Source organism: Oncorhynchus tshawytscha, linkage group LG15, assembly GCF_018296145.1.
Source record: "Oncorhynchus tshawytscha isolate Ot180627B linkage group LG15, Otsh_v2.0, whole genome shotgun sequence".
In the NCBI taxonomy this organism is placed as follows: domain Eukaryota; kingdom Metazoa; phylum Chordata; class Actinopteri; order Salmoniformes; family Salmonidae; genus Oncorhynchus; species Oncorhynchus tshawytscha.
The window spans coordinates 11,954,494-11,972,344 of record NC_056443.1 but is presented as its reverse complement, the minus strand read 5'-3'; the positions used below and the strand labels follow the sequence as shown (position 1 = coordinate 11,972,344).

At 46.0% G+C, this 17,851-nt stretch overlaps 1 protein-coding gene across 6 annotated transcripts in view; it reads right to left on the bottom strand.

The window, feature by feature from the left end:
• Positions 1-17,851, bottom strand: part of LOC112214422 (cadherin EGF LAG seven-pass G-type receptor 1) — a 130,613-nt gene that overhangs the window by 30,050 nt on the left and 82,712 nt on the right. For all 6 annotated transcript variants that reach the window (XM_042298169.1, XM_042298167.1, XM_042298170.1 and 3 more), the window contains one exon: positions 851-1,008. In XM_042298169.1, the coding sequence (XP_042154103.1) occupies positions 851-1,008 (158 nt within the window). The remainder of the gene's footprint in view (positions 1-850; positions 1,009-17,851) is intronic.

Below are 17,851 nucleotides of genomic sequence, written 5' to 3'. Positions count from 1 at the left end.
TGCGACGCGACACCAATGCATAACGTAAAACATATGATCAATTTGAAAACGGCAAAAGGCCAATGTCATATGGTCTAAAATGCCACAAAGTACGCGTCGAACGAGTGTCACACAATGTATGCTATTTTGGGCCGGTCCTTTGTGGCGATTGTTGCCTCTCACTCCAGGAGAAGCGGCTAGGGTGAGGTCTGAAACGACAAATAGGTAAACAGATAGATAGTGTGTGGGTGCGTCGTAACTTTCACTCCTTTTCGTCAAAGACTTAACCTAAAAGCCTGGGTGTCGGCCTCAGAGTCAAACGGAGCCACGTACTTTACTGTAGAACAGCTCTGAGCCTACCATAGTGGAGCGACCGGTTCTAAAGGAATGCAGCCTCATTACCCCGTTCCTTTGATGTGTTTTTCTTCTTTTCCTAAATGTGTTCTAGCTCGCTGCCTTGCCTAACATCCCTAATTTGAAAAGGATCTCGGGTTCAGATACAGAAACAATTAGTTGCAGCAGTAAACGTCTGAAAGATTAAGTAAAGGTTAAGCCATGTTAGGCTGTGTAAGAGGCCATGTCTGAGATATTCGTCTGACAATTGAGAGCATGTCAATCCTGAGCGATTAAGAGAGAGAAAGGCAAGGTAATGTGGTGTAATGAAGGTGACTGAACATCAGTCCTGCACTTACAACACTGACTCCTATTAGCCTAACACATTTTAGCCTCACTGAAGGTAGTGGAATGAACCTGAAGACAGAGGGGGAGGGACAGAGAGAGAGAAGAGAGGGAGAGAGAAGAAAGAGAGAGAGAGAGAGGAGGGAGCGAGTGAACGAAAAACAGAGAGAGAGAAACAGAGAGAGACACTCACTTTTTCTGTCCTGTTTGGGTTCCCTGGGCAGCACAGGAGTAATTGCCGATCTGGTTGCCAAAACGAACTGCCATGGCAATGTCACAGTCGTCCACAGCAACCACAGCCACCTTCTCACCTGAGGGTCCATGGGGGATCCCCAGTCGACCAATGTTGGGCTGGAACACAGAGGTCATAGGTCTGATGATTATTACAGGAATGGTAAAAACAACTAACATCAATAATGGAGGAATGAAGAAGTTGCCCTCCTTTGAAAATCCGTTTTTACTCATTCTTTACTGTTTGAAAACAGTTTGCATTCTAAAGATTGCATGAAACTTAAACAGTAAAAAGCTATTAGGTTAATTTGGTCATGACGGACACTGATGAGAGCAATTATCCTGATCAAGGGCTCTGGCCTATGAATGTTAATCAGAGAAATTAAGATCCGTTTAGAAAATCTGATCCAACTCATTGGTTTTAAACGCAGTGTCAAAGCTCAGGCTGAACATTCATTTGCAGGAATGTATTTCCTCTAACAATAGGAAAGCAGTGGACTTGTGTGGAAAGACCAGTATTGTCTCACAGTGTATTTACTCCACAGCCTGGCCTGAGACCACAGATTAGTTGATTATCTGTCTCTCTGTCTCCCTGGAAAACAGTAAAGAGGTAAATAGTCTACCCGTACAATAACTCCCGTACAGACCCCAACTCAGATGAACAGTAAAGAACTTGCCCCTACAATAACTAACTACAGATTACAATGCAGAAGACTACAGAGTTTACAGAAGATAGGAAGTCCTGGGTGCTTCAAGATTGGGCTAGAAGAGAGGAAGAGAATGAGAAAGGGAGAACGCGAGTGGAAGAAAAAGTGATAGAGGGGCCGGCAGAGTGTTTACCACTGACAAATAACATTAAAGTAATAGGACAGTGTATGGTAGGGCAGACAGGCTGTGGGAGGAAAGAAATACAGAAATAGAGAGGGAGACTATAGTTAGAAAGAAGTGGAAAGAGAAAAGAAAATGAGAGAAAAACAAGAGAAAGTTGTGAGCGAGACAGAAACAGAGAGCGAGCTCCATTTTGGGTCAGAGCAGTCCCAGGCTGGCACAGTTGCCAGGACACAATATCCTTTAGCAGCACTATCACTACCACTCCTTTAGCCCCACCCCTTTCCACCACTCTCCACACCTCTCCACCTTCAAAACACTTTCACATTTTCCACATAAAGACCTACCTAAACAACAGTGCGCTTCTGACCTCGTTACACTCTCTCCCTACATTACACTCTCATTATCTGTCCCCGTTTCTCTCTTTCTCTCTCACACACACACACACAAACACACACACACACACACACACACACACACACACACACACACACACACACACACACACACACACACACACACACACACACACACACACACACACACACACACACACACACACACACACACACACACACACACACACACACACACACAAACAGGGTTTAACAGGGACAGTGTGTGTCTAGCAGTGAGGATATTTGATCCCTTTCCTGTGGAAGTGTGACAATGGGGAGGATGGGCTGTTGAAAGGCAGGCAGGTGTGGTCCAGCAGCAGAAGCTGGAGCAGGAGCAGGCCATTGTGGGATAGCTCTCAGACAACACACCACCAACTGTGTCTGGACGTTTACAAAGTATAAAAGCTTAATAAAAAGGTAATTCGCACAGGACTGGTCTGAGGATGTAAGTCATTTTAGGTTACTGTTCTTTGCAGTGTAACCTCTATTGAAACCCCTAGATATTCTCTGGCTCATTGAGGGAGAGAGAGAGAGCGAGAGATAGAAAATGAGAGAGAGAGGTAGGAAGTATAGAGCGCGAAAGCTTTGAACTTTTTAAGTAGAGGTAGCGAGCCGAGCGGGCGGCGGCGTTTCTTGAGGTCGAGCCAACTTCTCTTGGTACCACGTACAGCTCAGTACCGCACAATGCCTTGGTCTGCACTCACACTGGGTCAACCTGTAGAGCGTCATAACTCTGGCTGGCCAGGCCTGATTTAAGAGCTGCACTGGGAGCTGGCTGGCTACGCTCCGAAGGCACCACTAGAACTCTCTAACGGTTTGATTTACTATGAGAGCTCGAATAGAGAGCTAAGCACACGGCTCTCTGTCTAATCTCTTTATCAGAGAGCAGAGAGAGGGAAAGTAGTGGCACCATTACTGACAAATGTGCACATATTCACGCGAACCCACGAATGCAAACACACACACACACACACACACACACACACACACACACACACACACACACACACACTTACTGCCAAACACAAGAAAATAATTACTTCCTCGCCTTGCCACATAACCATGAGAAAAGATCAATATTCGATAAGAAACAGTTATGTGCTAAATGAAAGAGTGTAAGTGAATGAGAGAAAGGAGGGGCAGTTCTCAGAGTGGATAATGAACATTACCCTCTTAGCTGTGTGTAGGTGAAGTGTCTGCTGAATGACCATAGAGGTCTAGTGTATGTTGTAGTAAATGTTGTAGCCAGCTCCCTATTGACAGGCCAGGCCAGCAGATCAATGACTCTCAGGGTGAAGTGTCAACGGTATACAGGACTGGCCTCCTAAGCAGACACTCTCACACTCTCTGGTTATGTTCCAAATGGCACCCTATTTAACAGCAATGTAGGGCTCTGGTCAAAGGTAGTGCAGTGCACTACATAGGGAACAGTGTCAGCCTAGTGACACTGTATGATTAATGAGACGAGGGGTGAAGCCACTCCATTGGCACGCAGAGAGGCCCATTAACAGCATGCACACACACACACAAGCACACTCAATGAAACCCCACTCCATACTTGGATTGGGACACCAGGCCTCTCTTTACGCATTGGCGGCAACACACACTCAGCGGCAGTGGACTGGAAAAGAGTTGAGTGTGTGTGTGTGTGTGTTTATGCCCAGGGGGACAGGGAGGGCTGTGTTAGGGAAGGTACAATATAATATCCTCTTTACAGTTACCTTTAGAACAGAAACACAAATACATAATTGAGCTCAGGTGCATCCGGTTTCCATTGATCATCCTTGAGATGTTTCTACAACTTCACTGGAGTTCACCTGTGGTAAATTCAATTAATTGGACATGATTTGAAAAGGCACACACCTGTCTATATAAGGTCCCACAGTTGACAGTGCATGTCAGAGAAAAAAGTTTGGAACCACCAAGACTCTTCCTAGACCTGGCCGCCCGGCCAAACTGAGCAATCGAGGGAGAAAGGCCTTGGTCAGGGAGGTGACCTAAAACCCAATAGTCACTTTGACAGAGCTCCAGAGTTCCTATGTGGAGATGTGAGAACCTTCCAGAAGGATAACCCTCTCTGCAGCATTCCATCAATCAGGCCTTTATGATAGTGGCCAGACAGAAGCCTCTCCTCAGTAAAAGGCACATGACAGCCCCGCTTGGAGTTTGCGCCTAAAGGACTCTTGGACCATGTGAAACAAGATGATCTGGTCTGATGAAACCAAGACTGAACTCTTTGACCTGAATGCAAAGTGTCACGTCTGGAGGAAACCAGGCACTGCTCATCACCTAGCCAATACCATACCTACGGTGAAGCACGGTGGTGGCAGCATCATGCTGTGGTGATATTTTTCAGAGGCAGGGACTGGGAGGCTAGTCAAGATCAAGGGAAAAATGAACAGAGCAAAGTACAGAGAAAGCCTTGATGAAAACCTTCTCCACAGTGCTCAGGATCTCAGGCTGGGGAAAAGGTTCACCTTCCAACAGGACAACGACCCTAAGCACACAGCCAAGACAACGTAAGAGTGGCTTCAAGGGTCAAGTCTCTGAATGTCCTTGATTGACCCAGCCAGAGCCCGGAATCCGCTCCCCATCCAACCTGACAAAGCTTGAGAGGATCTGCAGAGAAGAATGGGAGAAACTCCCCAAATACAGGTGTGCCAAGCTTGTTGCATTATATCGAAGACTCGAGTCTGTAATCGCTGCCCCCTTTGGCAGCGATTACAGACTCTTCAACAAAGTAATGAATAAAGGGTCTGAATACCTATGTAAATGTGATATTTCAGTTTTTTATAAATGTGCAAAAATGTGCAAAAAAAAAAGGCATGGATTTTTTTGTATGAGGGCATTTAGGCCACACAAGGCGGATGCCACAGGAAATTCGAGGCCCGGTGAGAATATTATCAAAAGTGTGCAGCCTGCACAAGAAACAAAGCAGAGCTCATGCCTTTCATGAGACTTTTTCAAATCATTATTAGAGTCGCATCAAAACATATAGCCCAACGTTTTAATCCCAGCTAAAGTTGAATAAATCATTCTAAATGAAGCATATAGGAGAATCTGCTTCTTTGTTAACCGCTCAACACAGAGTAGCTGCATGTGAGCACTCCCTCGCAAAATCATGTGAGCACTCCCTCGGAAATCATGTGAGCACTCCTCGGAAATCATGTGAGCACTCCTCGGAAATCATGTGAGCACTCCCTCGGAAATCATGTGAGCACTCCTCGGAAATCATGTGAGCACTCCCTCGGAAATCATGTGAGCACTCCCTCGGAAATCATGTGAGCACTCCCTCGGAAATCATGTGAGCACTCCCTCGGAAATCATATGAGCACTCCTCGGAAATCATGTGAGCACTCCCTCGGAAATCATGTGAGCACTCCCTCGGAAATCATATGAGCACTCCCTCGGAAATCATGTGAGCACTCCTCGGAAATCATGTGAGCACTCCCTCGGAAATCATGTGAGCACTGAAATCATGTGAGCACTCCCTCGGAAATCATGTGAGCACTCCCTCGGAAATCATGTGAGCACTCCTCGAAATCATGTGAGCACTCCTCTCGAAATCATGTGAGCACTCCTCGGAAATCATATGAGCACTCCCTCGGAAATAATTTGGAAGAAATATCCTTTCAATTTTATTTAGCTATGTTACATAGCATCGTCATACTATAAAACAATGCCACAGAATTCTAAGCAAATCTTGTCTGCTAAATGCACTAGTGTAGCCCACAGCCATATGGCACAGCCAGATCAGGACCTAACATAAGGACAACTCAAGAGTATACTATTCTGTTCTTCTGAAATAGACAACATTTTCTTCATATCATGCTTCTTTAGACCTGTCTAAAATAAATCATACATTTACTGTGATGGTGTAGGCTATATCACATGGATTTATTAGACTTTTTAAAATGTAGATGTTGCAAAGGTCTGCATCAGTGGCTTGTAGGCTATGCGTGGAAGCCAGGAGATGCTAAATGTGTTTATGTTAATTAAAGGGTAATTTATTGTGAAACCAACAGTTATTTGCTTGACAATCGCCGGCTGATAAAATTTCATGACCAGCACAGCCCTACTCAGGTCGTTATATAATTAAGCAATAAGGAGGTGTGGTATATGGCCAATATACCACGGCTAACGGTTGTTCTTATGCACAATGCAATGCGGAGTGCCTGGATACAGCCCGTAGCCATGGTATATTAGCCATATACCACAAACCCCAAAGGTGCCTTATTGCTATTATAAACTGGTTACCAACATAATTAGAGCAGTAAATAAGTAATTTTGCATCATACCAGGGATTTTTCGGGCATTGAAATTCTTGGGTAGGTCAGCTAAGTCCAAACAGTGTAAAATAGTTTTTTTTATAAAAAAATGTTTTATAATAAAAGCATTTCTAAAATTCAGCCTCGGCGACGGGCCGAGCACGCCCATTGCCACACCCCCTTGCTACACCCACCACCTAAGCCCCTTTTTAATCCAGAACAAACCCTGCATACCGTGGTATATTTAAGCAATAAGGCATGAGGGCGTGAGGTATATTGGCCATATACCACAGACCCTGAGGTGCCTTATTGCTATTTTAATCTGGTTACCAATGTGAAAAGAGCAGTAAAAATAAATGTTTTGTCATACCCGTGGTATACGGTCTGATATTCCATGACCGTCAGCCAATCAGCATTCAGGGCTCGAACCACCCAGTTTATAGTTAAGCAATAAGGACAGAGGAGGTGTGGTATATGGCCAATATACCACAACTAAGGGCTGTTCTTTGCTCGACGCAACGTGGATACAGCCATTAGCCGTGATAAATTGGTCATATACTGTACTACAAACCCCCAAGGTGCCTTATTGCTATTATAAACTGGTTACCAATGTAATTAGAACAGTAAAAAGTTATGTTATGTCATACCCGTGATAAACCACGGCTTTCAGCCAATCCGTATTCAGGGCTCAAACCACCCAGTTTATAATGTCTAATATACCACGGCTTTCAGCCAATCAGCATCCAAGACCCAAACTACCCGGTTTATAATATACAGTACATGTATGGTGAAATCAGAGGTGATATATGTATTGCAGCAGGTGATACACATTATGCAGGTATGCGATTTATAATGAGAACACACCTCTGTCTCTGGCACAGTGCCATTCTCCCCCGGGACCTGTACCTGGGTGCCCCCTGGGATCTCATGGTAACCACAGACATCCCCCTTTCCTGTCTTGTACCCTTAAAGGGGCAATCAGCTGTTGAAACAATAACAAAGCTGTCACCCCGTTTATTTATTATAATTTTTTAAATTTAACCTTTATTTAACCAGGTAGGCTATTTAACTGCGACCTGGCCAAGATAAAGCATAGCAGTGTGAACAGACAACACAGAGTTACACATGGAGTAAACAATTAACAAGTCAATAACACAGTAGAAAAAAAAGAGAGTCTATATACATTGTGTGCAAAAGGCATGAGGAGGTAGGCAAATAATTACAATTTTGCAGATTTTGGAGTGATAAATGATCAGATGGTCATGTACAGGTAGAGATACTGGTGTACAAAAGAGCAGAAAAGTAAATAAATATAAACAGTATGGGGATGAGGTAGCTAAATTGGGTGGGCTATTTACCGATAGACTATGTACAGCTGCAGCGATCGGTTAGCTGCTCAGATAGCAGATGTTTGAAGTTGGTGAGGGAGATAAAAGTCTCCAACTTCAGCGATTTTTGCAATTCGTTCCAGTCAAAGGCAGCAGAGAACTGGAACGAAAGGCGGCCAAATGAGGTGTTAGCTTTAGGGATGATCAGTGAGATACACCTGCTGGAGCGCATGCTATGGGTGGGTGTTGCCATCGTGACCAGTGAAGTGAGATAAGGCGGAGCTTTACCTAGCATGACTTGTAGATGACCTGGATCCAGTGGGTCTGGCGATGAATATGTAGCGAGGGCCAGCCGACTAGAGCATACAGGTCACAGTGGTGGGTGGTATAAGGTGCTTTATTAACAAAATGGATGGCACTGTGATAAACTGCATCCAGTTTGCTGAGTAGAGTATTGGAAGCTATTTTGTAGATGACATCGCCGAAGTCGAGGATCGGTAGGATAGTCAGTTTTACTAGGGTAGGTTTGGCGGCGTGAGTGAAGGAGGCTTTATAGAATAGAAAGCCGACTCTAGATTTGATTTTAGATTGGAGATGTTTGATATGAGTCTGGAAGGAGAGTTTACAGTCTAGCCAGACACCTAGGTACTTATAGATGTCCACATATTCTAGGTTGGAACCATCCAGGGTGGTGATGCTAGTCGGGCGTGCGGGTGCAGGCAGCGAATGGTTGAAAAGCATGCATTTGGTTTTACTAGCGTTTAAGAGCAGTTGGAGGCCACGGAAGGTGTGTTGTATGGCGTTGAAGCTCGTTTGGAGGTTAGATAGCACAGTGTTCAAGGAAGGACCGGAAGTATACAGAATGGTGTCGTCTGGAGGTGGATCAGGGAATCGCCTGCAGCAAGAGCAACATCATTGATATATACAGAGAAAAGAGTCGGCCCGAGAATTGAACCCTGTGGCACCCCCGTAGAGACTGCCAGAGGACCGGACAACATGCCCTCCGATTTGACACACTGAACTCTGTCTGCAAAGTAGTTGGTGAACCAGGCAAGGCAGTCATTAGAAAAACCGAGGCTACTGAGTCTGCCGATAAGAATATGGTGATTGACAGAGTCGAAAGCCTTGGCCAGGTCGATGAAGACGGCTGCACAGTACTGTCTTTTATCGATGGCGGTTATGATATCGTTTAGTACCTTGAGCGTGGCTGAGGTGCACCCGCGACCGGCTCGGAAACCAGATTGCACAGCGGAGAAGGTACGGTGGGATTCGAGATGGTCAGTGACCTGTTTGTTGACTTGGCTTTCGAAGACCTTAGATAGGCAGGGCAGGATGGATATAGGTCTGTAACAGTTTGGGTCCAGGGTGTCTCACCCTTTGAAGAGGGGGATGACTGCGGCAGCTTTCCAATCCTTGGGGATCTCAGACGATATGAAAGAGAGGTTGAACAGGCTGGTAATAGGGGTTGCGACAATGGCGGCGGATAGTTTCAGAAATAGAGGGTCCAGATTGTCAAGCCCAGCTGATTTGTACGGGTCCAGGTTTTGCAGCTCTTTCAGAAAATCTGCTATCTGGATTTGGGTAAAGGAGAACCTGGAGAGGCTTGGGCGAGTAGCTGCGGGGGGGCGGAGCTGTTGGCCGAGGTTGGAGTAGCCAGGAGGAAGGCATGGCCAGCCGTTGAGAAATGCTTGTTGAGGTTTTCGATATCGGTGGTGACCGTGTTACCTAGCCTCAGTGCAGTGGGCAGCTGAGAGGAGGTGCTTTTGTTCTCCATGGACTTTACAGTGTCCCAGAACCTTTTGGAGTTAGAGCTACAGGATGCAAATTTCTGCCTGAAGAAGATGGCCTTGGCTTCCCTGACTGACTGCGTGTATTGGTTCCTGACTTCCCTGAACAGTTGCATATTGCGGGGACTATTCGATGCTATTGCAGTCTGCCACAGGATGTTTTTGTGCTGGTCGAGGGCAGTCAGGTCTGGAGTGAACCAAGGGCTATATCTGTTCTTAGTTCTGCATTTTTTGAACGGAGCATGCTTATCTAAAATGGTGAGGAAGTTACTTTTAAAGAATGACCAGGCATCCTCAACTGACGGGATGAGGTCAATATCCTTCCAGGATACCCGGGCCAGGTTGATTAGAAAGGCCTGCTCGCAGAAGTGTTTTAGGGAGCGTTTGACAGTGATGAGGGGTGGTCGTTTGACTGCGGATCCGTAGCGGATACAGGCAATGAGGCAGTGATCTCTGAGATCCTGGTTGAAGACAGCGGAGGTGTATTTGGAGGGCCAGTTTATGAGGGTGCCCTTGTTTACAGATTTAGGGTTGTACCTGGTGGGTTCCTTGATGATTTGTGTGAGATTGAGGGCATCTAGCTTAGATTGTAGGACTGCTGGGGTGTTAAGCATATCCCAGTTTAGGTCACCTAACAGAACAAACTCTGAAGCTAGATGGGGGGCGATCAATTCACAAATGGTGTCCAGAGCACAGCTGGGAGCTGAGGGGGGTCGGTAGCAGGCGGCAACAGTGAGAGACTTATTTCTGGAGAGAGTAATTACTAAAATTAGTAGTTCGAACTGTTTGGGTATGGACCTGGAAAGTATGACATTACTTTGGCAGTTCTATCTTGACGGAAAATGTTATAGTTGGGTATGGAAATCTCAGAATTTTTGGTGGCCTTCCTAAGCCAGGATTCTGACACGGCAAGGACATCAGGGTTAGCAGAGTGTGCTAAAGCAGTGAGTAAAACAAACTGTCACTGATTTGGTAAATAGCTGAGGGTTGAGGCTGGAGAAATGTAACCAATTTCAAAAGCAGATTGCCCCTTTAAATGCCTGTGATGGTTCTTCACTTCTGAACCACGTTGTTGAGTGAGCCAATGTGAGTGGTGGTGACAGACTTTCTTCAACAGAAGCTAGTAGTTAGTAAAACCACACAGAGTGGAGGATATGTAGTCAGTCTCACCTTCGTGTTCCCCTATGTCCTCAGCCATGCAGGGCTGGGAACGCAGGTGTTTTATCACTAGAGTGTGTAATTGCATGGTCTGTTCTAATCTAGAGAAAAAAGAGAGAAAGAGAGAGACAGACCGAGAGAGGAGAGAAAGAAAGAAAGATGGAGAGGAACAGATGCAGGTCCAGATGTTGTATATGGGGGTCCACACCGAACGGTGTAGGGTCTGCAGCAGTCTGTGCTCAAAACTCACTTCACACTCACACACACTGAAATCCCAGGATAGGGGTCCGATATGTGTCTGGCGTATTGACATATGCGCAGGGGCAACTGCTCGGCCTCCAACCGCAAGGCACTACAGAGGGTAGTGAGTACGGCACAGGACATCACTGGGGCCAAGCTTCCTGCCATCCAGGACTTCTATACCAGGCGGTGTCAGAGGAAGGCCATAAAATTGTCAAAGAATCCAGCCACTCTAGTCATAGACTGTTCCCTCTGCTACTGCACGGCAAGCGGTACCGGAGCGCCAAGTCTAGGTCCAAAAAGGCCTTTCAACAGCTTTTACCCCCATGCCATAAGACTCCTGAACAGCTAATCAAATGGCTACTCCCCCCCCCTTTTACGCTGCTGCTAATCTCTGTTTATTATCTATGCATAGTCACTTTAACTCTACCTACATGTACATATTACCTCAATTACCTGGACTAAATGGCACATTGACTCTGTACCGGTACCCCCTGTATGTAGCCTCGCTATTGTTATTTTACTGCTGCTCTTTAATTATTTGTTAAATTTTTTTCTTATTTTTTTACTTATCTATATTTAACTTAACACATATTTTTCTTAAAACTGCATTGCTGGTTAAGGGATTGTAAGTAAACATTTCGCTGTATGGTCTACACCTGTTGTATTCGGCGCACGTGACAAATACAATTTGATTTGATTTGAAACATTACCATTCACCCAGCTATCGGCTGGTCACAAGTGTCTCCCACGCACACGCACACACACACACCCACACCCACACACAGAGGAAAGGGACTTCCCCAATACAGCTCCAAGACATACATACAGTAGACATTTGACTAAGTCCTGTGTGAAATAATGTTGCCCTTTATATGGAATCGGGGGCTTTCAGTGACACTGACTGTTATTCAGCATACCGACAGTTAGATCTGTATGTATGGGAGAAATGTATCGAGTTACAACAGAGTTTTCAGCAGAAATGAAGGCCTAGGCCCTATACAGTTTCAGTTTCAACAGAGTTTCTGATCCCCCGACTAAAAGTGGACTTGGCTCACAGACAGGGCCCCTGGGAGTCTCCAGTTTACCCCATTTCTTTCTCTCTTTCTCCCCCTCTTTCTTTCTCTCTCTCTCTGGGGTGTTGACAATTCTGCCGTTCATCTCCTAGCTCGTCTCTGGGGACGATAGCCTAGCTGGTGCCATAGCAACACACTTGATCCATAAGGCGACTGACAAAGAGGAGAAGGTCAGAGAACACAAGCAACAAGTAACCCACACAGACAGACAGACGCACGCACAAACGCACGCGCAAAAGCACAAACGCATACGTGCACACACTCTCTCTTCTCACCGCCTCTTTGAGTGTGTGAACCAACTAACTCTCGCTCTGTGTACTTGTTTTCAGCTCTAACACAAGTCAGTACAGGCATAACACTCCATGTTATGGCCTCACGTCAATTAGCAGACGATCTTATCCATTGCGACTTACAGTTAGTGCATTGATCTTAAGATAACTAGGTGGGACAACCACATACGTCAGTCATAGTAAGTACATTTCCCTCAAAGTAGCTTTCAGCAAAGTCAGTGGTAGTAGAGGGGAAAAGTCAAGTGTGAGTGTTAGTTTACGAAAGTTTCAAAAAATGTTTTACCACTCAGTGTGCCCTGCAGCACGGTATGTAGGGTGTAAGATTACTGACAGAGCTGACAACACAGAAAACACTGCGGTAACTACCCCCAAATAGCCCCTAGGACTGAACACTGACTAACTAACATTATATTTTCATCCTTAGACCTCTTGTCTGACACACATATGACAACTTTACTACCCGGGAGGGAGGTTAAGGTCAGTGGTGGATGTATCAGATTACAAACAAAAAGAGGTGAAAAAAAACTCTGAAAAATAAAAATCGAGCCACTTTATGAGGACTTGTAATACTGCTAATGTCATGACTGGCCTCTTTCCAGGAGTACATTTTGGGTCACAAGGCAGTGTTAGGGCCGTGGAGTGGGAGGGTGTGTGTGTGCGTATCAGTCTTCCTCCGCTGTGTCACAACACTCCCGCACAAAGACAACGGGGAAACCCTGGACATCAGATTGGACGGGAACCTCTTCAACATTAGGAGGCTTCAAGCCCCCACGAAGCTCTAATCTGAACACGTAACGCCGATGTTCGCGTTCCTGTGGCACATACCCCACAAGCTTTTTTACAAGCCACCCTCACAGCAGCTGTTGAGGGAATACAGCAGAATCGGGCTGTCTGTTAACATCCCAAAAACAGAGGTCCTATGTCAGTGGTCATCTGATCCTCTGCCTGAAATACCCGCTTTCTCCATCTCTGACTCCTCACTTGCCATTGTGCCACACTTTAAATATCCTGGAAGCATCCTCTCAGACGACCGCAACATCGTCCAGGATATCCAGAATCGGGTCAAACAGGCCTCATCCTCCTTTGGACGGCTAAGGAAGAGGGGTTTCAACAACCTGAACCTACACACCAAAGTGGCAGTGTGTATATACACTCCTTTATGGACGCGAAACATTGACAGCCTACAGCTGACACTTAAAACAACTGGAGTCCTTTCACATAAAATGCCTACAATGCATTTTGAAAGTGACCTGGCAGGACCGTGTTCCACACGCAGAGAATCTTCAGAGAACCAACTGCAGGAGCATTGAGGCATCCGTCAGACACCACCAGCTTAGATGGCTCGGCCATGCCGTCCGGATACCAGAGGATCGACAGAGAAGACATACGACCACAACGCCTGCACCAGCATCAACGGGACAGGCCTTTGTGTGCTCTGTCTGTGGCAGATCGTGTGCATCCCGCATCGGATTATACAGTCATCAGCAAACCCACAAGCAGTAGTGGAAGTCATCATTGCATACGATGGACTACCTCAAGTAAGTAAGTGTGTGAGTCAGGCCCACGCTGTAGGAAGTTACTAGCGGAGGAGAGGAAAGGGTGAGAGGGGGTATTTTCATAAGGAAGTTGGGAGCAAAGGCTCTGATTTGACGTTGGTTTCACCGAGGAAATGCAATCGCCAACCTTTTTCCCTCTCTTTCTCTGTCTCTCTCGCAATTCCAACCTCCAGAATTTTTTTGAACAGCTGTATCTCCTGCCATCCTTTGCTTTGTGTGCTCCTACGGAGGGAGGGGAAAGGCAAATGTTCAATGTGTGTGTGTCTGTGTGTGTGTGTCTATGCATGCATGGTGTGTGTATGCGTGTGTTTTGTCTGGTGTGTATGTGTGCCTGTCTTGTGTGGGGTTGGGTGTCAGTGTATGTCCCCATGTGTTCTTTGACCGTTACCTCACCTATCCTCTGGCACTGTAAACCTTGAGCTGTCAATTATTCATACACGCATGCATGCATGCGCACCCACCCCCACCCACCCACCCACCCACCCACCCACCCACACACACACACACACACACACACACACACACACACACACACAGATACACACACCCTGAGGATATACAATGGGTAACAATGTTGCTCTCTCTCCCACAGGACATGAGGCAGACGTTCAACCCTATATGTTACCCTGATGCCTTCTCTATAACACACACACATATATCAGTGTTCTGCTCTTTCTCTGGGCGATGCCAGATGGACAGCAGCATTGTCCTCTGAATATCTTGAGCCGGACAAATGATATGCTGAGGAATAGGAAACCTTCAAATATGGAGCCTCTATCATAGGAATCCCGTGAGCGGATATTGAAATTTAAAGCTAGTTGGAATATCTGTGAAATTACTATCTTACTAGAAACTCCCCACTATTGGTGTGAAAGGTTACTGTTATACATGTTTTATACAAGCCTATGAGTATTGAAAGCATCAAACACCCATAAGAATGTCTGGCAGTGAATGCTGTTACACATTAACACGGCTTATGAGTAAGAGAAATGGACAGAGTGAGTAAGGGAAGAAAGGGACAGAGAGAGAGAGAGAGAGAGAGAGAGAGGGGTGGGGGGTAAAAGACAGCGGCAGGAGACAGGTGTTTACAGCACTAATAATAAATCCCTTCATAGCACCCTCACAAGTTCTCTTTCTCCTGACCACGTTCTCCCTCCTCTCTCTCTATCATTGAGTCATGCTACATGAGCTGCGTGGAATCTCTGGCTCTCTGGCAAACAGCAATTGGTCTGGAATAGGACACAGGAATTACAACAGGGGTCTTCAACAATTTCTTGCACAGGGACCCCGACTCAGGCAAACCGGCAACATAAGCGTCCCTTTCTCAGGACCCTGTCTTTCAAAGATAATTCGTAAAAACAACTTCACAGATCTTCATTGTAAAGGGTTTAAACATTGTTTCCCATGCTTGTTCAATGAACGACAAACAACGAATGAACATGCACCTGTGGAACAGTCGTTAAGATACTAACAGCTTACAGATTAAGGTCACAGTTATGAAAACTTAGGACACTAAAGAGGCCTTTCTACTGACTCTGAAAAACACCAAAATAAAGATGCCCAGGGTCCCTGCCCATCTGCGTGAACGTGCCTTAGGCATGAGGACTGTAGATGTGGCCAGGGCAATAAATTGCAATGTCCGTACTGTGAGACTCCTAAGACAGCGCTACAGGTAGACAGGACGAACAGCTGATCATTCTCACAGTGGCAGACCACGTGTAACAACACCTGCACAGGATCGGTACATCCGAACATCACACCTGCGGGACAGGTACAGGATGGCAACAACAACTGCCCGAGTTACACCAGGAACGCACAATCCCTCCATCAGTGTTCAGACTGTCCGCAATAGGCCGAGAGAGGCTGGACTCTCGGGCTTGTAGGCCTGTTGTAAGGCAGGTCCTCATCAGACATCACTGGCAACAACGTCGCCTATGGGCACAAACCCACCGTTGCTGGACCAGACAGGACTGGCAAAAAGTGCTCTTCAATGGCGAGTCGCGGTTTTGTCTCACCAGGGGTGATGATAAATGATTCGCGTTTATCATCGAAGAAATGAGAGTTACACCGAGGCCTGTACTCTGGAGCGGGATTGATTTGGAGGTAGAGGGTCCGTCATGGTCTGGGGCGGTGTGTCACAACATCATCGGACTGAGCTTGTTGTCATGGCAGGCAATCTCAACGCTGTGCATTACAGCAAAGACATCCTCCTCCCTCATGTGGTACCCTTCCTGCAGGCTCATCCTGACAAGACCCTCCAGCATGACAATGCCACCAGCCATACTGCTCGTTCTGTGTGTGACTTCCTGCAAGACAGGAATGTCAGTGTTCTGCCATGACCAGCGAAGAGCCCGGATCTCAATCCCATTGAGCATGTCTGGGACCTGTTGGATCAGAGGGTGAGGGATAGGGCCATTCTCCCCCAGAAATAAAGTTGGAAAGGTACTATCCTTTTTTTCTACTGTAGGTATGAAATTCAACATTAATGTAATCTGTTGTTGCTTGCGATATTCATAAAAACATATAAAAAATGTAACTGTCCCAATAATTTCCCACTGCAGTACCATGGATCCCCAGTTGAACGCCCCTGGATTAGAACACAGAGGGAGGGAGGTATGGAGAGAACAAGGGAGTGTGTGATAGACATAAAGAGACAGACAGAGGGAGAGATTGAGAAACAGAGACCGGGAGATAGGGAAAGTAAAAGAGGGATAGAGGGAGGGAGAGGGGGATGGGAGGAAGAGGCAGTCATGAATGCAGGTGGAGACTGGCAGATTTATGACTCACTGTCTAAACATCGGGGGTTTTCTACTACTGTAACTCACAAGTAGACACACACACACTACGCTTAGCTCATCATGTCCTGGTGTTATGCATACACCGTGCTGGAACCAATACAGCTGGAGAGGTTTGGAAGGCCCACGTTTTAATCCTTCACACAATCCCTTTAATGTAGCCATCTTTAATACATTAATCCCAATGAATCTCTCCTATTAGCAAGTCAACTATCCCAAAGTATCCTTATTATCACTCAGAGGAAATCAAATTGATGAGATTAACAGTTAAAGAGAGAGTACCATCCACACTGACAGAAAGCACCCAACTCCTAATCTTGCCAACATCAATTAGAATTCTAGCCATTAAGCTTTAGTCCCTCGACATTTGAGTGACAGCTATCAAGATGCACACATAGCAGAGCGAGAGAGCAATGACGAGGTGTGCATACAGTATCTGAAAAACACCAAAAGAAAGATGCCCAGGGTCCCTTCTGCGTGAACGTGCAAGCCAAACGTGGTCCCCGATAATTGCGTACTATATATGTGACATAGTACGCAATTATCAGGGACCACGTTTGGCTTGTGAGAGCTACTGGCTAAAAAGTATACAAAAGCACCAGATAATCTCTTTAATCCTGCTGCTCCTATTTGCTCCCTTGGTCACACGACCAGCCCTATAAGAGAAAATATGTCAGCAGGGAAAGAGATCCCTCTCTGTGTGTCAGGGCCATTCTGACTGGTGATTGGCTGAAATCTGACTCCTCACTTCACAATAAACACCTCCATTTGAACCCGTCCTGTGCTGAGCGCTACAGTAGGTGCTTGTAGCTCATGGTGCGCAGCGCTCCTGCAAGATTCCCTGTAGGTGTTTGAGAGGCTGCAGCATAGAGAGATGTCGACGAACACAAACACACAGGTTTAATGGGTGAGCATTGTGTTTTCAGTGAAGGAAAATGTAGCTACAGTGAAATGAATGGAAATCAAATGGAAACCCACGACAAGAAGTGAAGTAACTCTGTTAAAGAATGGAGTCTGTAAAGCAGGGATCATCAAGTAGATTCAGCCGAGGGACGATTTTTACTTTAGGGGAAGGTTGGGGTGCCGGAACATGTTTACAAGTCATTTGTAGACTGCAAATTGATGGCAAGAAGCCCATACAGATATAATGTTTGACTAAAACATAATCATCTTAAACCTTGCTTACATTTGCACACAATCACGTCTCTCTATTATCTCTATTATGGGTGGGAATTCTTG